A 23,119-nucleotide genomic window follows, 5' to 3' on the forward strand; every position below is an offset into this window, starting at 1 on the left:
GGACTCCGGCCCTACGTTGGTGGTGGCCAGAAAACCGGCTTCACCATGTTTGTGCCTCCTTGGCTGATGTGAGTTGAGGGGAAATGACCAACCACTGATGTTAGGAGGCTGAAGCAATCTTAAGAACACACAATAAAAGGGCTGGCGGAAGGGCAGAAGGGAGGATGGAGACTGGGTGTCTCCACGACCTGGGAGTATGGGGCCCAAGGTGAATGCAAACTAATAAAGAAGAAAACGCAGCAAATCACGCCCACGACACTGAGTTCCCTTGCCTGCTGCTCTGCACGCAGAAGAGCTGGGAGAACCAGGCCTCCGTGGTGTGCAGAGGCCGGGAGGCATGACCCTCCTCACTGCACACGGCAAAGGCAGGGGGCGGGGCGCTGGGAGCCCACTGTGCCCTTCTTGGCTGGGGCAGCAGGAAGAGCTCAGCCCTTCGAAGCTGAGTCCTGGCTGTCACTTCCTAACTCTGGATGTCGGAGAGCTTTCCTGAGCCTCAATTTTCTCATCTATAAAATGGGAAAACCACCCCTATTTTGCCAGTTGTCATACTGGAGGCAACGCCTCTGGAGTGCCTAGCACTTAGTAGGTGCTCAGTAAGATGGTACCCAAGCTCACCTTCCAGTTGACTGGCAGGCTCCAACCTTGTTGCTAAGATCCAAGTTTTCTAAACCTCTCTGAGACCCACTCTAAAAAGAATAATGGGTAAAAGATCACTTATTCCCCAGAGCAGGGCTCTGGGGCTCAATTTCCACTCTCTACCTGGCTTTTTAAGCAGAGGACAAGGGTGTCCCAGGCACCACAGGAAGATTCCTTGCAGTTGCTCAGGTCCCAAGCCCTCCAAGGACCCATTCTACAGATGGAGTAGCTGACACCTGGACTGCATACTTCCTCAGGTGAGCACCAAGAAGTGTTCATGATGAAGAACGTCCCTCGGGGCACCTCAGGCTAGAGGCTGTTTCCAGTCTTCGACCAGTCAGGGAGCACCTCTTACCTCCTCAATGCCCTACGTCAACCCTAGATTTCCTGGACGCCCCAGGGAGAGGAGACAGCAGAGGGACCTGCCCCACTTTTGGCTCAGTACATGTTTACTGAGTAAAGGAGTGAGAAAGAATGGATGAGAAGTCGGTGAGTGAGTGTGACAGCGAAGGAAGGAAGGAAGGAAGGGTCTTAAGAAAGGGGTAGGATTACCTCACACCAGCCAGAACGGCCATCATTGAAAAGTCTACAAATGACAGATGCTGGAGAGAGTATGGAAAAAAGGGAACCCTCTATGCTGTTAATGGGAGTGTAGATTGGATCAGCCACTATGGAGGACAGTATGGAAGTTCCTTAAAAAATTAAAAATAGACTCACCATGTGATCCAGCAATACCATGCCTAAGTATATACCCGGAGAAAAATAAAACTCAAAAAGACACATCCAGTGCACCCCAATGTTCATAGTAGTACTATTTACAATAGCCAAGACATGGAAACAACCCAAACGTCCATCAACAGATGACTGGATAAAGAAGCTGTGGTATATTTATACAATGGAATACTACTCAGCCATGAAAAAGAATAAAATAATACCATTTGCAGCAAATGGTTGGACCTGAAGATCGTCATTCTAAGCAAAGTGGGCCAGAAAGAGAAAGAAAAATGCCATATATTATCACTTATATGTGGAACCTAAATAAACAAAATAAAATAAGGACACACACACACACACACACACAGGAATGTTAAAAAAAAAAAAAAAAGAAAGAAAGGGGCAGGAGAATTCCACGTCCCTGGCAGGGGGCAAAGGTGACCTGACACAGGGCTGTCAGCCAGGAGTGGGAGGGGGTCACGGGGGAGGAGACTCAGGATGGTTGGGGCCACTCCCATCGCTCCCTGAGCCTCCATTGCCTAACTTTTACAAACGGAAGGCTAATTCTCACCCCTCAGGACTGCTGTGGGGTTCAGTGAGAGTTTCCGTGTCACACGTACACCTTCGATGCCAATTCCCTTGGTCCCCTGCTCTGCCACACTGCGGTATCTCCCGGCTTTGAGGCAGGGGACAACCCCTGGGAGTGGGGGGTGGGGGATGAGCGATCAGAGCTGCTGAGCCGACACACGCACCCTCCTCTAGTCAGCAGCCCCCGCTCCAGAAACGGAGACAAGGACAATGGGATGTGCAGGCCCCAGTGAGTCTGGGAGACGCATGTCACTTTTCACTAGAGTCATCAAAAAAGTTCCTCTGTTCTGACGCAGAGACTTCTTCCCTGCGGGTCCCTCAGCTTCCTGACCTTCCACTATGGGGAGAGTGAAGACAGCTTGTCTACCTTGAAAAGGAGGGGGCGTGTATGTGTGTGTGTGTTTGTTTCCCTGACATTTTCATCACGGCTCCTGATTCCTTATAACATAGAGAGGACGAGTTCCAACCACACTGGCTGGCGAGCTGAATCCCTCTGCTGTTCCCCCAGCACTATGGCTTTCCCAATCCATCACCCCGAATGCCTCCCTTCCCCGCCAAGGTTTACTTTTCCATTATGTGCAGTGGGAGAAGCACGAGGCACACCCCACCATGGTGGGGAGACTGGGGGCTCCAGAGTAAACACTCCTGGGGGCGGATCCCAGCTCTGCGACCCTGGCCAGGAAACCCAGTTTATCTCTCTGAGCCTCAGTTTCTCTCATCTGTGAAATGGGGTCCACTCTGAGGACCAAGATGACCTCTGCCTGGCTGCCTGATGGGCCGCTGCAAGTGTGCGGAAACTGTTCTTTCACTGTCTTCCTCCAGACAGCACTGCTTGAAAAGCTTGTGGAAAAGGCACAGTAGGAGGAAATAAATAATGAACAGGAGTCCCATCAGATGCCGGCGGCAGACAGACTGGAGCCTGGGATGAGAACACCGAAGCTGTGGCTGGGCAGAGGTGGGGGCCGTCGCGGAAGGGAAGCTGATGACTGGGCCCAGGAATGGTGGGGGTGGGGTGGGGGTGGGAGAGGAGAGGGTGTGGTGGTCTCCACCCAACGGTGTCTTGCCTGCTAGACCCCCCCACTCCCACCCTTTAGTCCAGGGGCCTTTGGGGAGAGTGGAGTCCCTTCCCTGCCATTTTTTACAATGGCTGCAGCTGCAAAACACCCACCTCCTGCTTTGGGAAAAAACACCTTGGTTCAGCACCTACTATGTGCCAGGTTCAGCACCTACTATGTGCCATGCCTGAGAGGGTACTTTTTTCTGCCTTCTCATTCAATCCTTGCAAGTACTAGGGCAAACCGGGTGACCTCCATTTCACAGATGGGGAAACAGGCTCAGACAGGGACCAACTGGTCCAAGGTCACACAGCTACCAAGTCGGTAAGGGTGATGAGCATCCGGGTCTGGGAGGCTGCAAACGGCCTGCTTTCTTCTGCTCCACCCCCATCCTGAATGTGCCCCTCAGTCCCCATCTTCCTGCATGGATGGCTTCTTTATATTTTGTTTTCTCAGCTCTGTTAAATCCTACATATCAAATGTCCTTATTTCATCAGCAAAGCTGATGAAATAAAAAGCTGTGTGGCTGTAAATATAAATGCAGTTTGCAAAATGGAGCCCATGCCATCCTAATATTCCTTGTTCATCTCAGAACCTGCCTTAGAAAAGCCAGCCCCAGGGCATTCTGCTCCGACTGCGATACCTGTGTTCAGACCCAGGTGGAGCAACCTGTCCCTGATAAACAACCTTCTGGAAGAACCAGCTTCACGCAAACGTCTGGAAGGATGGAAACTGAGGTTTTATACACATTTCCAAGCTTGAGTAACTGTGTTGCTAATTTAGGTTCTGCTCTGTTCCTCAAATAACAGAAATTGTCTTGGGGGGGGTGTGGACCAAGGTGGACACCCTCCACGTGCTTGCGCACTGTTCACACCTACTTCTCATCGACCATGTTATTCCAGGTCTGGAGACCAGAGAACACTTAGACCCAGCCCTGCCTTCCTGGAGCCGTGGTCCTGGGAGGAGAGACACATCGAGGGGAGACTGAGTAGGAGAGAATGGAGGCTCTGAACGGGCTGTCATCCCAGCCCAGCTACCAAGCTGCTCTTTTCCCAACTCACACATCTCAGTGGTAAAACATTCTCAGTTTTAAGTTTGTTTCCTCTCAGTATTATTATTTTTTAACTATCCTATGCACCCTGTGCCCCAGGCACCTGCTGCCTTTTGTCAATGGGAAATCCTTGCAGGTGCCCAAACAGATGAGTGAGAGGTGGTTAGATACGAGCAGGAAAACCTGCACCCCGCCAGCCAGCTAGTCTTAGGTGGACAGTTTGCTAATTTTTTTATGGTTTGCATGTGCGTGACTGTGATTTTATCACAGACGCTCACAATATCTCCTTGATTCCTGCTATAATATTTCTCCTGACTCCTAGGATGAAAGTCACTGTATCTAATGATCCTGGTGTCCTCTAAAGGGCTCCGTGGCTTCTGGAAGCCCTGCTGCTGGAACATCCTTGAAAGCCTTTGTTTTGGAAGATGGAGGCTCCCAAGCTGGTTGGCAGGGGTTGGGGGTGGGGATGTGGCAGAGGCAGGCAGGTTTTGGAGTCAAATCCCAGCCTTGCCATTTATTGGCTGTGTGATCTTGGATGAGTTTCTTTACCTCTCTGGGCCTCAGTCGATTTATATATAAAACAAGAATGACTTCATCTACCTGGGAAGGTTAAAGGAGATAACTGTAAAATTTCCTGGCACCTAGTAGACGCTTGATAAGCATAGTTATATGATCACTTCTTCAAGCAGCCATCCCTTGTGTTTTTCTGAGCACCCAGGTCCAGGGCAGGCCCCATGCTGGATGCTGGGACACAGGTGAGCCAGACCTGGAGCTCATCATCATCAGGCCTGGCACCTAGGGAGCGCAGTCTGAAGTCTGGGGGATTATGTCACCGGCCAAGAGCACCTTGAGGGCAGGGAAGATGTCCAACTCAGCTATCCCTGCTGCCCAGTGGAAGCGTGTCATCGCCAGCTGCTACTTTTTGGTGGGCAAACACTGTCACGGCCATACTGACCCAATCTGGTACTTGATGACCTCTGGCTGTTCCCCACAAATAGAATAAAACACACAAGGAAAGCGATGTGACACCACCAAAGCCATCCAGCCTGTCACTACAACCCACTTGAAGGCTGTCTCCGAAAAGGGGCTTTGCCAAGTGGCAGGGGCAGGGAACAAAAGTGCGTGTGTGGGAGGGGGCACTTTGAAGGGGACCACTCGCATATTGTTAAGCACCATCTGTTTATTCCCTCAGTGGTGGAATTTTCTGGAGCAGCACAAAGCGGAGGTCTGAGCAAGGTGCCCTGGGCGTCCCAAGAGAGGAGCGCTGGGCAGCCTGGGGAGACTTCCGGGAGGAGGTGGCCTCGTCTGTTCAGGCTTGGGGTGAACAGGTCCTTCCCAGACCATGAGACCCTGGAGGGGGCGACCCCGGATAAGCCAGGTACGTGTTACTTAGAATGCATCAGGGGGCCCCCCGCCTCTCCCCTCCACACCCCACACCCACCCCTCATTCCAGCCCATCCACAGCTGCCTCTGCAGCCCGCAGCCGCCCCATGACGACATCCTGGCCTACGCCCCCTCTTCACAGCCCCTCTAAGGAGCTATTTGCAGAGGCCCCCATTTTGGGTTCAGAGGCTTTGCACACAAGTGTTTGATTTTAAAAGGAGAGAAAGAGAAGTCGCAGCAGGTGTCTCCACTTCCCTCCCAGCCCCACCCTGCCCGGCGAGGGCTCCCCAGGGGTCTTTGTGTCTGTATGTCTGTGTGGGAGCGTCATCCCCGCATCTGCCGCCCTGTGACAAGGGCCTTTGAAGCTCCACAATGACGCCATCTGCCAGGGACAGCCGGCTGGCTCACTCTGGGCTGACCCTACGGTTGCTGTGGCAACCAAGATGGCAACGCGGGGCCTTCAGAAAAACCACCGGACTAATGATGTCAGGAGGTTCCCTGCAGCATGGCCCGCACCCAGGTGGAGGTGGACAGGGCAGAGATGGAGGAGGGGCTGGTGGCCAAAAGGAGGAGGAGAAGGTCTCTGGGTGACAAAGGACAGGCTCGTCCCCTGGGACTTCCTGGGAAGAAGTTCTTCGCCATCGAAAGAAGCCACATGGCCTTCATGATCTATGGTATGTTGGGCCCCTCTGCATGTGCAATGCCCTTTGCTAAGACCCTCTCTCTTTCCTTCATCAGTTTAGAAAATGTCTCCCCACCCTTCAAGACCCATCTTGGGGTTTCCTTCTCTGAACTTTCCACACATAGGGGAGCCTTTCCCACCGCGGTGCACGGTGCACAGCTCCATCGGAGCTGTTGCCGGGCGGGGCTGCGGCTCTGTGTGTGCTCGCCCAGCTCCCCCACCAGCTGGGGAGCAGCTGAAGGGCAGGGATTTGGTCCCATTCAGCTACCCCCGCTACCCAGCCTGGTGGGTGGTAAATTCTAGCAAACGTTTAGTGACTAAATGAAATTGCTTCATTTCTCAGCCATTTGCCAAGGGGTTTTAAGGGTCAGAGTCTCAGGTGTCTGGAATGCAGAGCAAACAGGAAGGGGGTCATGAAGACCCTATGGTGAGGTGTGCGCGCAGGGGTTTCCCTGCCACTGTCACTGTCGCGGACCCCAGGTCCTCTGAGGTGCAGACCACACCTGCACAGAGGTGTCTACCTGTAACTTCGTTTCTGTCTTACTCTGGGGCTGCCTTAGGAGTGCTGGCCTAAGAATCAGCGCCAAGACCCGCTTGGGGCGCCACCCTGTGGGAACCTGGGTAAAACCACTTGCTCACAAATTTCCTGATTTGAGGCCAAAGGCTTGGTGCGTCTCCCCCCAAAGTGGTTGACCCAATTCACCCGCGCACCAAACTGCGTCGCGGGTCCCCCTGTTTCGCGCCCTCCTCCCAGTCTTGACAGTGGCAGGTCTGTCATTTCTGCCACTCGACAGGACTGAATCGGGGCTGGTTGTCTTGAATCTCATTCCTCCAGTTTCTAGTGAACTTGGGCACCTTCCACTGCCTGTGTGGTCTCCTCCGTGAGCGGTCCAGCCCTTACCCATTTTCTTTTTGGTCATTTAACTTTTTATTACTGACTTGGAGGAATTTTTTAATGTGGAAATTCTGAAGTGTCCTTTCTTGTACGTGTGGCAAATACTGTCTCCCAATTTGTGCCTGGTGTTTTAGCTTTATGTTAGGTGCCCCTGGTTGATCACAAAAGTTTCACATTTTTTTACGGAGTCAGAGAACAGTAAAAGGCAATTCCGAGGCTCACAGAAGCACCAGAATTTGGACACCCTTAGTATGCACATGGCTTTCTGTAACTGCAGAGCTTCCCTTTCATGGTCTGCTTTGAGTCCCACGAGGCCGTGGGAGGTAGGAAGAGTGGGGACTGTGATTCCTGTTTCACAGATTACATGATGGAGGCTTTGTAGTGGACACTTGGCCTTTCAGCATCCTAGTACCCTTCCTCTTTCTTCTAGTAACTGGCCTCTGATTTTTCTCTTAGGGAACCCCACCCCCTTGCAATCTTTGTCCCTGTGGTCTGGGTGGGGCTGGCCAGCTGGAGCACTTCATTCATCCCCCAGGTCACAAGGATGACATGGGACCTGAGCTGGGCCAATGACAGTGCCATTCTATTCAGGACTTAGGATAGAATTACTGAGAAAGAGGCGTTTTCTACTGGTAAATTCTATTTGAAAATGAAGCCAGTACAGAGGAGAGCAGAATGAAGAGAGACCAAGCGCCTGGATCAAGCCATGCCTGAGGCTCACTTAACCCCTCAGGCCAGCTCGATGTGGGGTTCTCTCTCTGCTGTAACGGAGTCCTTATACAGACCTAGTCAGCGCAGGAAATGAAACAGCTGAGACTGGACACCTAATCCTGAATTGGTATGAAAAGGTGGAGAAGCACAAGACCCCTCCACTCACACCCTTTCACCTGAGGCTCTGCCATAGCATCTGGGCGGCCACTACAGATGGGGGCCTCAGTTTCCAAATCTGTCAGGGAGGGATAATGACCCCATCTCTTCCACCTCCGCTGACTCTGGCTTGCCAAACATCTCCAGGTCTCAGCTGGAGCAGGGCACTGCGATCCTGCTGTTCTGACCCCAAGGACATTTGAATGGGAGGCCAGGATAGTACACTTGGTAGAAATATTCAGCATCAGAGAAAACTGATATCAGCTTGAAACTGCCCCACGGAAAATTGGACTTGGTGGAGACAATGGCAAAAAAGAAAGAAAAGAGAACAGGGAGGAAGGAAAGAAAGAAAAAACCTGACCATAGTAGCAGCTAGAGGTGAAAAACAGACTTGGGGAAAAAATGAGTTAAATCTCCACTGTAAAATCTACACAGAAAAGGATAAGCCCTGCTAAGAATAACTTTCGTAAAGGTTTAAAAAGTGGAGAAAATCACGAACATCTGAGCCATATAAAGAGCTGCTTAAGGAATAGAACTGACTGAGTGGCATTCCTCTCTGAAAAAGATTCGATGACATGCCATCGATATTGACATGATTCTGACGACATTTCTAAACACCCTAGAGACCTTCTGTGAGCAGGCTGAGCCTGTGGCCCTGTGGGCTGCATCCTGCTTCTCTGAGAACTGTGGGGGGCGGGGCAAGAAAAGGAGCCCACAGCAGGCGCCCCCCACTTCCCCACTACTCACCGTGGTGATGAACCTGTACAGAGGCTGCCGTCTCTCTGTGTACTTGACCGTGATGGGGCTGAGGTCATAGCGGAACCAGATGGCGGGGATGATGCGGCCCGTGTGGCTGTAGGCGACGTACTCCTGGGGTAGGAGGAGAGAGAACAGGGGAGGGGGATGTGAGACTCGGACACACAAACTGTGTCTCACGGGGTGGATTGTACAGGGTCCCCAGCAATGCACAAGCACAGGCTCTTCTCTCTCTCCCTTCCAAGAGCCGAGCTCCATGGACCCCCTCCTCTCACACCTCCCACCCCCACCCCCCGAGGCTCTGCCATAGCACCTGGGTGGCCACTGAGCTGGGGGCGTTTGGGACACTATTGGCTGCTTGGAAATTGACAGTTTGACCCTGGAGGCAGCACCAGAATCAATATGAGACTGAGTCCAGAGATGTCAAGGGACAAGCATGACCTGGGCTGAGTCTGAGTAAAGGCTTAGTAGCCCCTTCAACTCCTGGGGCATGCAGAGTGCATCCATTTACCCGGTGATAGTTCACTGAGCAGCTCTCCCGTGTGCTGGCCCCATGCTGGCTGCGGGGGACCCTGAGGGGAGCATGCCCCGCCCCATCCCCAGAGGGGCTTACAGTCAGGAGCAGGAGGCAGCATCGTCCGTGCCCTGACTGAGGGACACGGAGCGCTGACGGGGCTGTGAACGAACGGCCACAGCTCCCCCGGGGCGTCTGGAGGATGAGACAGTCTAACGCCACACACGACGTCCCGAGGAGGGGTTGTGTGAGAGAGAGGGGGGTGGGGGGTGAATTTCTACAAAGCAGGAACACAGAACTGGAAAGTCAGAGGGCACAGCCGGGACTCCAAGGATGCCGAGGGGCTGAATTAACAGTGTGTCTGTCCACTTCAGAACGCTGGAAACCTCGGGGCTACTCTCACTCGTCTACAGTAACTGGAGACCAAACTAATGCCCCAACCCCAAATACTAAGACCTAAGCCCTGTGGCTTCTCTGGGGACAACCCTGGGACGTGCCCTCTGCTGGGGAGCCAGCGGCCCCGGATGGGCGCAGCCGCCCTCACTCAAGGGGCAGGCTGGGCCAAGGCCACAGAGGGCTGAGCAAGCAGTTCTGGCCACTGGGCCTTCGCCAAAGCCTCAGGGGAAGGAGACTTGGGCAAAACAAGATCAGTTTTCTCCAGGGAGAGCTGATGGGGCCATAGCCCAGTGCTGACGGACGGAGGAAAACAAAAAGCAAAAAAAAAAAAGCAGCAGTAGGTCCCATTTACCCAAGGCCTTCTTCGTGGGCTAGCTAGTTTTAAAAGCATTGCCTCATTGGATGGCGACCTTATGAGGCGGGCACCATCCCCATTTATAAAGTGAGTACACTAAGGCACAGAGCGGTTATGTGACTTGTCCCAGGTCCCAGAGCCGGTGAGTGACTGCGCTGGCTTTGAGCCGGAAGTTTGCTCCCCAGCCCTCGCTCTTTCTGCTCAGTCTGCCTCCGCCTTCTCCCATCTGTCAGATGCTGTCAGCACTTGAGGGTCCCAGCGAGATGCCCTCCGAGAAAAAGGACGTCTGCTCCAGCTACACCGGAGCATCAGCGCAGGTGGATCAGAGAAGGGGGACCCCAAGTCCCCCGAGAGAGAGTAGCTCCCAGCCCGGCAGACTCAGAGGCCTCTCTTTCAGACTGAGTAGGTGATGTGATCAAGAGGCCAGATTCTGGAGCCGGAGGAGAAGCTGGTTCTAAGACCCACTCAGCCACTTTATAGCTCCAGGACCACCTCTCAGCACCTCAGTGGCCAAATCTGTACAATGGGGACAATAACAGTCCCAATGTCAGAGCTGTCATGATGACTGAAAAAGATGTTGGAGGCAGAGCGCGTAGCACAATGTCCAGCTTGCGGAAAGCACCCCATAAATGGTAACTGCTACTCTTACTGTGATTATTATTAGAGCCAAACAATATATCACTTATAAGGGGTTTGCACAGTCTTGGAACAGAAGAGAAAGGAGACTCCTGATAGGAAGGGGGTCTATCTGGAGGGGGAGGGGGGGCTCAACCAACCGGTTTCAAGCATTCATGTCCCATGGGCAGGGTCATCTCGTGGAAGCTGAGGCTATTTCGGTTTGAAACTGTCTGTCACCCTGTTCTGCTGGTTCTGACTGTGCTCTGCTTTCCACCAAGACCTGCCTGCTTCTCCGTGACTCTGAGTGTTGGGGTCCTGGGACATACCTGCTAACCAATGGCCATCTGGTGTGATTCAAGGGCATCATGATTTTGGATAAAGCTTGTGCCCTAAGAGCCAGAGCATCTGTTCTGTGCTAACCAATCAGGGTCCTGTATCTTAAGGACTGGGGCCAGATGCAGGGGCTGTGGGGATGGACCTTTGGGGCAGGCCACCCGCCTGCTCTTTCTCAAACAGACCACACACTATCTCCTGGTGAGATTTCTTCCCCTTGACTCTGAGGCTGGCCTCCCATCTTTACCCAGGGACAGAGCCAGGCCAGAGCACCCTACCCCAGGAAAAGCCCGGTGAAGGAAAACAGAGGAAAGCATGCCCAGACACGTGTCACCTCCGCTCTCAGCCAGCAGAGGGCGCAATTGCACGCAGCTGGGCGCAGCTGCCGCTGGGGTACCTTGTTGGCCACCGTGTACTGGTAGGAGTACCGCTGCTTGCCACTCTTGTCCTCGTAAACCGTGGGCACGATCTTCAAGATGTAGTCGTGGGAGGCGAGGGCTGCGGGAAGGACAGAGCGGCATGAAGCAGGGGGATGGGCACTGCCCAGCAGGCAGCTCTTTCTAGGTCATTCCAACCCTAAGCCTGCTTGGCATCGAGGGGATTCAGCCTCCACAGTTTCACCACCAAACGACACTTCCTCATTTTCTCCCTCTGGACACCAGGAATTGATGGACACCTCCACCCATCAGGGTCTTTACTCCTGCACTGCATACAATAATAAATTCTAGAAACAACCCAAAGTTCCCTCAATAGGGCTGTTAGGGGGAGGGAGGGTTTGGCTCAGTGGTAGAGCACATGCTGAGCATGCATGAGGCCCCAGGTTCAATCTCCAGTACCTCCATTAAAAATAAAGAACAGGGAAACTGTTGAAGAGAGGGTGCTGGGAGAGGCCACTCTCCAAGAGGTATTTTGAAGTGTAAAGAACTAAGTCACAGACAAGGGGAAATCACGTGTTTCCGTGTACTGGGGGCAGGGAAGACCCACTCTTCTCTCTATAGGCATGAATACACAGAAGAATTTTCTGGAAAGATGCCCAAGAAACAATTAGCAATTGTAGTCTCTGGGGAGGAAGGCAGCATTTGAAAAAGATCACATGTCACTGTGCACCCTCTGATCCTGTTTGAATATTGCTACTTTTGAAACAAACTGGGTTTATGTTTTTAAAAAGAGCCCACCGACCAGAAAAACTGCATCTATAAAGAACTGATTAATTTTTTCCCCCCATTTTCAATTAATGGGAGATCAGTTCTCGCTCTACTCAGTCCTGTCATCTTCCACTGAAACTCTTACCCCCTCCTCGCTGGATGGAGGAGGCGGCGGTGGTCAGGGACCGAGCCTTACTCATCTCCGTGTCCCCAGAACCCTGTGCAGAGCTTGGTACAGAGTGGACAGTGGCAAATGCTTATTGAATGAATGAACGGATGGAGGGATGACTGGTCAGAGGCATGAATGGAAGAACAGATGACTCAGCTTCTGATAAGCATGAGGTAACCGGAATCAAACGCTCAGCTGATAGATCGCTGGCCCAGAGCTGCTGATACCACCCGGGAAAGGTGTATTCCCTCGGGCCTTCTGGGATGCTAGGGAGAGCTCAAGGGCCCCTCTGTTCCTGCCTTCTAGAATCTGGGGTCAGGGGCCATGCAGCTAAAACACAGAAATTTAGGCTTATGGGCTCTACTCCTGGTCTTCTGGCTGAGTCACTCCTGTTTCCTAGAACTCATCTTCTGTAAGAGGGCAGGGGACGCAGACGGCGTCCCCTGCCTCTTCCTGCCAGTACCACATCTTAGTAAGGAAAGGACAGTGTTTTCTGAACTGCCTTGAGATCCGACTCCTCTAAAAACTTCGGAAAAGTCCTGCAGCGTCAGGGCTAAGCCCATGAGGACCCCAACCGCCCTCTGCTCAACACCGCCAACGCTCAGCTATCAGGAGCACTGAGGCCACCAGGATTTAAAAGGTAGACACCTGGGCCTCACCACTGAAGATTCTGCTCACTGGGTCTGGCGTGGGGGTCAGAATCTGCCTTTTTTTAATTAAAAAATCTTTTTTAGACTTTTTTTTTCTTGAAGGGGGAGGTAATTAGGTTTATTTATCTAATGGAGGTACTGGGGATTGAACCCAGGACCTCGTGCATGCTTAGCACGTGCTCTACCACTGAGCTACACCCTCCCCCCACAAGAATCTGCATTTTAAACCAGAAGCCCAAATGCCCATCGCCCCTCATTAAAAACTTGGAGGAACAAGAGAGTGATGCCTTATGAACATCACACCTATAATGGTTCTGTTACAACTTGCGCGATACACAGGTGATCGTAAAGAAAAAAACATCACCCACAAATCCACTCTTCACAGAAAACTGTAGGTTCACATCCTCATGTATAAACTACCAGATTTCTATTTATATGTATATTTATGTTTCCCTAAAACTGGATCATACTGAACCTTCTTCTGAGCACTGAACACCCTAGGCAGTGTTTCAGGTCTGAGACACAGTGCAAGCTCTACCTCACTGGTTTTATCCACCATCGTATCCCCTCCCACAGTGCCAGGCACACAGTAGGTGCTCAGTAACTGTTTGCTGCCTGAACACCAGCGAGGTTCTGACACAGGACCGTCCGCAGCCGCACGTGCCCCACAGTGTGGCCACGTACAATGTGCATAACCAGGCTCTGGGGCTAGACACTGATGCTGTGGCTCATTTTCACTCCTATAAACAATGACCTAATGACCATTATCTCCCTAAATCCATGCACATTCTCTTAATCGTTCCCTGAGCTCACTCTCCTATGAGTAGAATTGATGACTCAAAGGCAGTGACCATTTTTAAGGCCTTTGGTACAATTTGCCAAACGCCACTGGAAACACAGCACCTAATGACACCCACGTGGGTTCCTGGGCAGAGGACCCTTCCTTGGGGCTGCTGGCTCCAACCTGATCCAGGCGGGCCCACGTGCCCCTCCCGCTCCCTCCCTCCCTCCAAACATCTTACTATGGAAAAATTCAAACATATACGGGGAACTGTACGAGGAACATGCAGGTACCCATTCTCCAGCCTCAGCAATCAACAACACATGTCCAATTTTGCTTCCTCTCTGCCCTACTGCTCCTCCTCCTTCATTTTATTTTGAAGCAAATCCCAGACATCACATCAATTCATCCACAGATATTTTCATTATGTCTCAAGAAAAGACTCTTAAAAAAAACCACCACCACCACCTTAATGCCATCATCACAGCTAAAACATCAACAGTCACAGTATCTTCAGATTGGTCTGCACAAAGAAGAAAAACAGGTCTGTTGCTGGGCGTGGGGGTGACTGTAGATAAGGTGGTCAGGAAGGGCCTCTCTGAGGTGGTGGCATTTGAGCTGAGACCTGAATGACAAGAAGCAGCCCCTGTGGGAGACCTGGGAGCAGAGGGACCCGCAGAGGCGAAGCGCCCAGTGTGGGCGACCGGGCTGCAGGGCTGAGGAGATGAGAGGCCGCCCTACCCTGGCGGTCTGCCGCCTGATCTAACGCAGCTCTCTCTCCACGGATGCGGCCTGAGATGGCTTTGTTCGGGAGCCCAGGAGCAGGCAAGGCTTTCTGCCCACGTCCTCCATCGGCTTGCACACTCTGAGGTCTTCCAAGCTTGAGCCTCTTCCAACAGCAGGCAGCCAGGGGCCAGTGCGAGCTGCAAGCAGGTGGGCGGCCCCCCTTGGGACCACACGCTGCCCTCACACAACCACGATGACTACCCCCCCATACGAAGAATCGACGCCTTCCCTTAGCATCAGACACCTGCGTGAAAGCCAGGAGCGACTGTCACACACTCAGGCGCCGCTGGAGGCAGCGTGAAAGGGCACGGACCCAGTGGGAAGCAACGCGGTAACGTTGCTTACTGGTAAAGCAAATTCCATCAGTCTCGGGGGCATCACTGCACTGCTGAAAACCAGGAACAGACACTTTCCATGAAAAGACAGAGTGCCTTAATAAAGCACCGCAGAGCTGCTAGGTGGGCAACCGTGGCTCTGTCACCAGAGGAAAAACTGTACCCGAACTGTGGTTTTGTAGTAACACCATGTACCAAAGTCAGAAGGTCGGCTGCTATCTGTGTTCGGAAAAACCAACTTCCGCTCACGGACAAGGATCCCCAGCGACACGGGGAAATGAAAAGCTTGAGTGGTTGGGGCGGGGACAGGTCATGGAGGTTCGGCTCCTTTTATTGTTTTGCTTTATTGCTCTTCGCAGATACTGATTTTTTTTTTTTTTTTAGCAAATTGAAGTTTGTGGCAACTTGTCAGATGATGGTTAGCATTTTTTTTTAAGCGATAAAGGATTTTTAACATTAAGGTATTTCCACTGTTTTAAAAGATATAATGCTACTGCACACTTAACAGACTGCAGCATAGTGTAAACATAACTTTTCCATGCACTCGGAAATCAAAAAATTTGTGTAACTCGCTTTAACTGTGATATTTGCTTCACTGAGGTGGTCCAGAAACAGATCTGCAATATCTCTAAGGTCTGCTTAGAAATATATTTTAAGAAGTGATTAAAGACATCTGGGGGCAAGGTGAGCTCTGGTGAGAAAAGAAGAAAAGTCTTGGTAACCGTCCTGCAGGATCCAGAGGGCGGATCCACTTGAGCGGACAGACCTCCCAGACCCGTTCCGTTCAGGCCTCACGCGTGTGTGTGCGTGTGTCTAGGTATGCACGCTCTTCTGCTGGTGTGTAAAGACGTGGCACTCTCTTTAATCTGGGCCGAGGTGCCAGGGAGCCCAGGAAAGAGACGGTTCAGGGAGGGGCCATTTGTGGGTGGGAGGGGCCCACGCAGGAGGGGGGCGGGGTGGGGGCCGCCCAGGTGGCCTGACCTGACTGAGCCACCCACAGCCCTGTTCTCCTGGGTGCCACCTGGAGCCAGGATGAATTCTGGCTGTGTCATCACTCCCTGTGGGATCTAGGGTGATTATCTCAACCAAGAACCACTATGTGGCAGTGATGATAATAATAATACTGTAACAGCCGGTATTCATGGGGCGCGCCACAACTCCCCGGCTCCAGGTCATTTTCCTTCCCTTCTCTGTAAGATACGGATCTTTCCACTGCCTCTCAGGCCAGCAGCGGGAAGGAAGCGTGAACAGCTTGGCTCACAGCGAGGCTGCCTCCGTTCTCCCGCACTCCCTCTCTGCGGCCCTGGGAAACCCGGGCCAGAAAGCTGTTCCCAGTGCAGGCATGAGATACATACGGTTGGAGGTGAGTCTGTCTGCTCCCCCGAGCGCGTTGAAGGCTCCGTGGACGTTCTGGACCTGTGGAGAAGCACAGAGAGGGACTGACCCCAGGATGCTGCCACCTCTAGGCCTGGCCTTGGCTGTAGGGGAATGACCAGGTGCCACCTGGTCCCGGGACCCTGTCCATGTGTAAAACGGAGATCCAGTGTGGTCTGTCTCTAGAGAAGTTGTGGGGAGCAAGACACAGACACAGCAGAGGCCTGGAACCCAGGAGGCACTAGCTTGCTTACCATCTTGAGCACTTACAACTATGAGGCATTCGGGCCTGTGTACCTAGTGTCATCTCATTGAATGCCCCTAATGAGGTACCACGGGCCCATTTTACAGAAGAGCAAGTCAAGGTTTGGAGAAGCACCAAACCACTGATAAGTGGCTGAACTGAACTCTGAACTCAGGTCTATCTGACCTCAAGCCTGGGCTCTTTCCATCAGACCACGCAGAAAACTCAAGTAAAGCTGCGCTGGGTCCCAGTATGCTCCTCCTGAGACCACACAGCCCTCTGAAAGAGGACCCGGGCTGCTGGCCTCCCACCTCGTCTGCTGTGGGGAATGTATAGCAGCTGTGAAGAGATTTCTCCTCTAGGCAGCCGGCCCCGTGGTGTTGCCCTGGCAGTGGCTGCTGTAAAGTGGGGCTGAAGGGCACATCCCACCTCTCCTCCGAGGACAGTGGGACACCAGGTCAGCCTCAAGGAGAATCTAAGGCAGGACAAAGCATGCCCAGTACACAGGGCATGTCACCATGGATTTGACTAATGGGGGCTGCCGAGCTGGATATCCTGGAGGGCTTCCTGGAGGAAGTGACACGGACACCACGGTCTGTAGGAAAGTGGAAAGTTAATCAGACAAGCAGCACATGCAAACGTGAGTCTGGAGACTGAGAAACAGACAGAGCCCATGTGGCCCTAGAGAGGAAGAGGGTAAGGAGTGGAAGGAAAGAGGTCAGAGAGGTAGGAGGGGACAGGCTCCTACAGGGAGGGCCACTCCAGGAACAGTGGGGAACCTGACACCTGATTCTGGTTTCAGATGGCTGATGTTCACTGAGCACTTAACAGAACGGTGCACTCAACAAGCCCAAAGGGAAGTTTGTTCATTGCAGCCTAGGGATCGACCATCTAAAGACTTTGTTTCTCACCCAAGAGGATGGTGCTTGTGGAGACAAGAGTGCTGGAATGTTCCCTCACATCATCGCGCATCAGCGTTTTATCTCACATTATTTGATTACTTTCTGTCTGCTCCTCTGGACTATATACTCCACGTGGGCAGGGACCACACTCGTCCTCACCAATGTGTGCAAGAACTGGCATATAGCAGATACTCAGTAAATATTTGCTGAATGGATGGATGGGTTACCGATGGGTAGTTGGACCCTCAGCTAAGTGTGCTACATTTTTGAAAAATCCTATTTCCACCATAAGGACCGAGCAGAAGGCTGTTACTGTCCTCCTGTTCTGCAGTGGCCGACAGCAGTGCAAGACTGCCCCCTTCTCCTCTCCTCCCCCTGCCCTGCCTCAGTTGGGTCCCATCCCCTGGCCTTGGTTACAGCCCTTCCCTCACCTCCCTACCTGCAGCCTTGCCTCATGGCCCATCTTCCCCACGGCAGGTGGGTGCTCTTTCTATGGGCTTCAGCCCTGCCTGGGATGTGTCAGCTCCTGCCTCAGTGGGCTGGGGACCACCCCACATCTGTCTCCCCATGGCTGTATGAGCCCCTGTGGGCCAGCAACATCTTATCCTGCAGGGCCTGGTGCAGAGTGAGGGCGCGGGTGACAATGCTCATAGGTCATTTCACTGACCGCTGACTCTGTGCGAGGCAATTCTAAGAGCTTCACGTGCCATTAGCTCATTTTATCTTCACTACAGTCCTATGAGGCAGGTACAATCATTGTCCCCATTTTACAGGTGAGATAACTGAGGCTTAGTAAGAATAATTTGTCCAAGGTCACACAACTGGTAAGTGGTGGAGCCAGTATGTGAACCCAGAAAAGCAAGTGGGGAACTGGCACACAGTAGTCCTCTGGATGGAGCAGTGGTGTGAATCCTGCGTGAATCCGCCTGCAGGGAGTGAGCCCACGGTCCCAGGGTAGGACGTGCTTCACGGAGTGTGTGGACAGCAAGTCCGGCCCAGGGAGCCCAGGCCTTCTCTGTTTCTATGCCCTGTCCCCAAGAGGAAAACCTCTGGGGCCTCCAAAGGGACTGGGAAGGCAATGACAGGGCCACTCCTGCTGGGCACAAGATGCCCCGGGAAAGCGGCGGGAGAAACGTGGAGGGACGGAAGCGTGAGAGCGCACATGTGCTTGAGGGACAGCTTACTGGAGGCGGGACCCGCCGTGCAGTCCGCAGCCAGATTCTGGATTCAGACCCAGGCTCTGTAACAGGCTGCACCCTCCCTGTGCCTCAGTTTCCTCATTTGAAAAATGGGGACAATATAGTATCTACCTCTGGGGCTGCTGACAGAGTGAAAGAGGATCGTGCTTGTGAAGTAAGCTGCTCGGCGCACACAAAGCATTCAGCCGGCATCAGGCATTCTTGCGGCAGGTGGATGCACGCGGCAGGTTCACGTAAGAGGGGCAGTGTGAGCAGGAGTGAGTGCGTGTGGGTCTGTGTGTGAGATGTTCCCGCCCGGGTGAGTCTGTGCGTATCTCTGGGTGAGGTGTGTGTGCAGGGATGACTGTGCTGGGCAGGGGGCAGGGGATGCTTACGAGAAAGTTGTACACCTGGGTGTGTGCGCTGTGTTTGTGTGAGGTCTGAGTGGGTGTGAGTGTGTGCACATGTGGTGTGTGTGCTCAGAGTGTGGTCTCAGTACATATACAAGCACGCATATGCCAGGGTACACCTTTCAGTGCGTGTCTGATGAGTGTGTGCGTGAGTCTGAGCAGACGTGTGCACACGGGTGTTAGAACAGTGTGTGTGCGTGTGCTCATGGGCCTGTGTGTGCCCCATGTTCACATCACCGTGCCTGGAGGGCACCCACCTAGCAACCTCAACCAGGAAGCAGGGTTCTCATCAAGCAAGGCTTGGGGTCAGGAGCTGGGGTTGCAAAGCCAGCGCTGTGGCTGGAGCAGTTTCTTCTGCTTCTGAGCCTTGAGTCCCTCTTTGTCACACAGGGTGCAACAATTCTCCTGCGGCCCTGTGGTGCTGGGGGTAGAGACAGGGAGAGTCACAGCTCCCCTGCCTGCAGCCGGCAGAGATCAGGGCTCAGTATCTGCATGAGGAGGAGACTGCGGGCGGGGCCTGCTGGAGGTGGCCTCTCCATCAAAATCGCAAGGACTTTCAGAATACTTCATTCACGCCTATGTGGTGGACGTGGGCACTGACAGTGCGGTGGCCAGTGTGCTGGACTCTGGGGTCAGACACACCTGCTGGGGGACCCTGGACAAATGGCTTCTCTGGACCCAGCTCCAGGTCTGTAAAATGCGGTGTCCCCTCCTGCCTCATCAGGCTGTCCTGGCAGACAGAAAGCACTAACACTGAGTACTTGCTCATGAAGGTGAGTCCTTTCCCCCAGGCCCTGGTCTCAAGCTGAGGTTCTGCGTTCAGTGCAGCATTGACAACACGGCAGCCGTATGCTCAGAAGTAATACAGGGGCTGTTTGACGGAGCAGAGGCTCGAAGAGGGGGGACCCCCTTGGAGGGCATCTCTCTGCGCCCAGGGAGGGCAGAAGCCTCTGGTGATGCGGCCCCTGGATGCCCACCCCCAGCTGCGCCGCCTTGAGTGTGCTCCGCTCACCTGTAGCGTGTCCCCAAAGGAGAGTTTATGGATGATGTGGGTCATGTCCGGGTTCTGTGGCTGTGCTGTGGCACTGTGTGTGGACACGTGGAAGTTGCCTGGGACCTGGGGGAGAGATGCAAGTTTCAGGAGTTGAGTTGGCTGCCCCAGAGGGTGGGCTGCAGGGCATCACCCTGGGCTCAGACAGATCTGGGTTTGGATCCCAGCTGGGCCATGGGACTTTGTAGGAGCCATGCCCTCTCTGAGCCTCAGCCCTCTCATCTGTAGAAAGGGGGTCACAACCGTGGCTGCCCTAGGGGGATGCAGGGCTCTAGGGTGGGAGGATGTGCGTGAAGTGCCCAGCTGGGCACCTGGCACAAGACTAGGGCTTGAAAAGGCAGCTGCCCCCATCAACTCCCTAGCTGTTCACCCCCCAGAGGGGTCAGGGAACGACCTCTAGGCCTGCAGACTAACAGAGCTTTCTCGAACTCCAGATCAACATCATCAGCCACCCAAACCTGCCCCGTCACCCTAGACTGGGGGATCCTCAAAGGCGAGACTGCAGTGGCCTCCTTTGCTCCCTGGGTCTCGAGGCCTCGCAGAGCGCCGCCAGTGAGAGGGCCTGAATGAAAGCTGACTGTGGGTTCTCCTGGGGCCTCCCCTTTCACCAAAAGGCCTCTCCTCCCAGCTGCGCTGGCCCTGTCCTTCTCGCACACTGACGTCCCACCCATCAGGGGATGCTGTCAGCTCCACCTTCAAGATGCCCAGTGTCTGACGCCTCCCGCCTCCACTGCCCCCCCTGGACTGGACGCGGAGGCAGCCTCCCTCCTGGGCTTCCAGCTTCCATCCCTGGTGCCCCCAGGCCTTTACCCAATAGTTGCCAGAGGGGGCCTTTTGAACCTGCATTTGATCCTGTCACTCCTCTGCTCAGGACCCTTCAAGGCCTCTGGTGTCTTGAGTTGAAGCCACGTCCCCAGTCCTCCTCCGCTTTCTCCCTCTGGCCACGCTGGCCTCCCTGCTGCACCGGGAACAAGGTCCCACCTCGGGCCTTTGTGCCCGCGTCCCCTTCCTAGAACCCTCTTCCACAAGGCTCTCCCTCTGGCCTCGGCTCTGGGGCCCCCGACCCCCATCCCCCAAGCCCCTAACCCTGCTAAAGCACTCACATCACCTGCCACCCGGCCTCATCTCGTCTTCACCTGTCTCCTCCCATAAGAAGAATGTACACGCCACACTGGTGGGGATTTTTGTCTGATTTGATACTGTATTCACCTGGCACGGAACAGGCGCTCAGTAAATACGTACTGGATGAATGGAAGAACGAGTAAATGACCTTACTCCCTAAAACATCACTTTTGGCTTTGGTGCCTGATAATTCCCATTTTATAGAAAAGGAAACTGAGGCTCAGAGCAGTGAAGAAAACTGCTCACATCACACATTAAAACTGAGGCCATTAACTTCAGCGGCCCTGGGCTGATGGCCACGTGGAGCCAGGCCTTCAGGAGGCGCCGGGCTTGGGGAGATGACTCAGACGAGAGCCTGGCCCTGGAAGAGCCCCTGCTGGGCTTGCTGTGACACAGCTTGGAACAGAAGATGAGACTGCGTGACCCACACTGGACCAGAGGGATGCAAAGACCGTAGGACCGCGGGGGGGGGCCCTCAGTTCTGCTGGGGATGTTCAGGGACGGCTTCTCAGGGGAAAGAACACCCTATGCTAAGGCTCTAAAGACGAGTACACATTTCTCAGGAATAGAAGGAACAGCATCTGGGCAGAAGGAACAGCATGAAGTGCGGAGGTCAGAAATTGCACAGTGGTGGGCATGTGTAAGGAACTAGAAGAATTTGGTATTAGTGAACCCCGAATAAAAGAAAGGATTGGGGGAGTGACCGCAGCAGGAAACAAAGACGCATAAGAGGGAGCTGGGGCTGTTTAGCAAAGACCCCAACATCACAATGAAAAGCTCAGGGTTTATTTCGTTCTAGCTCAACAAAGGTTTAGCAAGCTGCACTGGGGGAAGGAATAGGGCTTATGGCTTAGCACAGAGCAGCCCATCAAAGTCTGCTTACTCTGTAAGCATGCCTGTCTCAAACACAAAGTTGTGGGCTTCCTCCTGGAATAGTCTTGTCTTCATGAGGGCCGGAGCTCTGGACTGACATGGGAGGTCCCAGGCTCACAGGGCATGGCCCTGCCTCAGTGAGCTCACCGTGCAGTGTGCCACGGGCTGAATGGTGCCCAGGGGGCTCGGAGGAGGATGCAACCCGCTGGGTCTGGCGTGAACAGGAGCAACAGCTCAGCAGGATCTCCCTGGAGGGAGAGCATCGCCCACTTCAGGGGCCCAATTACCCGTGGCAGAGTAGCCGCTGGGTGCCACGTACAGGCTCCGGTCCGGCTCCGCTTCCCAGCTGGGGGGCCTTGGGCAAGGTCAGCAACCAGTCTGGGCCTCAGTTTCCCCATCAGCAAAATGGGGATAATTAACCACAAAGGGTGAGGATTAAATGAGGTGATGAATACAAAGTCGATGGCAGGTGCTACTGGGTTGGGTTCAGAGAATGAATGCGTTTGAGCCAAGAGAGAAGGACCCTCCCGGAAGAGGGAACAAGGATGTATACGGTCAGGGTGTGGGAAAAGACACACTGTATTTTAAAAATATTTTTAACTTCATTTTTAGTTACATAAATAACACCTGGATATATTTTCACTGCAAAAATTTCACATGGCAAAGTCAGAACTCAAGTCCCCGTTGCCCACCGCCCCCGGAAGTAAGACAGCAACAATGCCCCGCGTGTGTCCTTCAGAGCTTTTCTGTGCAGTGACACGGGGCCTCCCGGGGACAAGGCTGTGGGCAGAGTTCAGAATCGGGTTTGGGGCCTGGGCCTCACGCTCCCAGAGTTAGGTGAGTCAAGAAGGCTGGCTCCCGCACGCCTGCCCCCCGCTGCTGCCCCGCAAGGCTGACTCAGTGACCCACTCCCCCTCGGCCCGGAATCCATCACAGGTGGCTGACTCATGCCAGCACACGCTGGGCTGAAGAAAGAAAAGACGACGCTTTTAGCGCTGTGACTTAGGAACCTACGTCATTGTCTCTGATGGGTTTTAAAAACATATAGAAGGAGCCAGGCCCCAAGCCGCAGGCCGTCCTGTCCTCCTGGGGTTGCTGCGTGATTAAGCGAGGAGCAGGGCTGCTGGGCTGCTGGGGCGGCTTGAAACATGTGAACTCTGACATCTGATTTCCTGATGGATGGATAAGGGGGCCATGGGGCAAGTGTGAGTCTGATGCTGGGAGATATAAGGGTGGGGGCCAGCTGCAGACCTCGC

General features: G+C 53.6%; 1 protein-coding gene across 4 annotated transcripts in view; it reads right to left on the reverse strand.

Moving 5' to 3' along the window:
- The window catches only part of ERGIC1 (endoplasmic reticulum-golgi intermediate compartment 1), a 99,897-nt gene that overhangs the window by 5,573 nt on the left and 71,205 nt on the right, over nt 1-23,119 (reverse strand). For 3 of the 4 annotated variants that reach the window (XM_074350281.1, XM_074350284.1, XM_074350283.1), the window contains 4 exons: nt 19,830-19,934; nt 16,065-16,125; nt 11,241-11,341; nt 8,619-8,741 (listed from right to left, as the gene is read on the reverse strand). In XM_074350281.1, coding sequence (XP_074206382.1) covers nt 8,619-8,741; nt 11,241-11,341; nt 16,065-16,125; nt 19,830-19,934 — 390 coding nt within the window. The remainder of the gene's footprint in view (nt 1-8,618; nt 8,742-11,240; nt 11,342-16,064; nt 16,126-19,829; nt 19,935-23,119) is intronic. The other variant, XM_074350282.1, reaches the window with a different exon arrangement.

Source organism: Camelus bactrianus, chromosome 22 (assembly GCF_048773025.1).
Source record: "Camelus bactrianus isolate YW-2024 breed Bactrian camel chromosome 22, ASM4877302v1, whole genome shotgun sequence".
In the NCBI taxonomy this organism is placed as follows: domain Eukaryota; kingdom Metazoa; phylum Chordata; class Mammalia; order Artiodactyla; family Camelidae; genus Camelus; species Camelus bactrianus.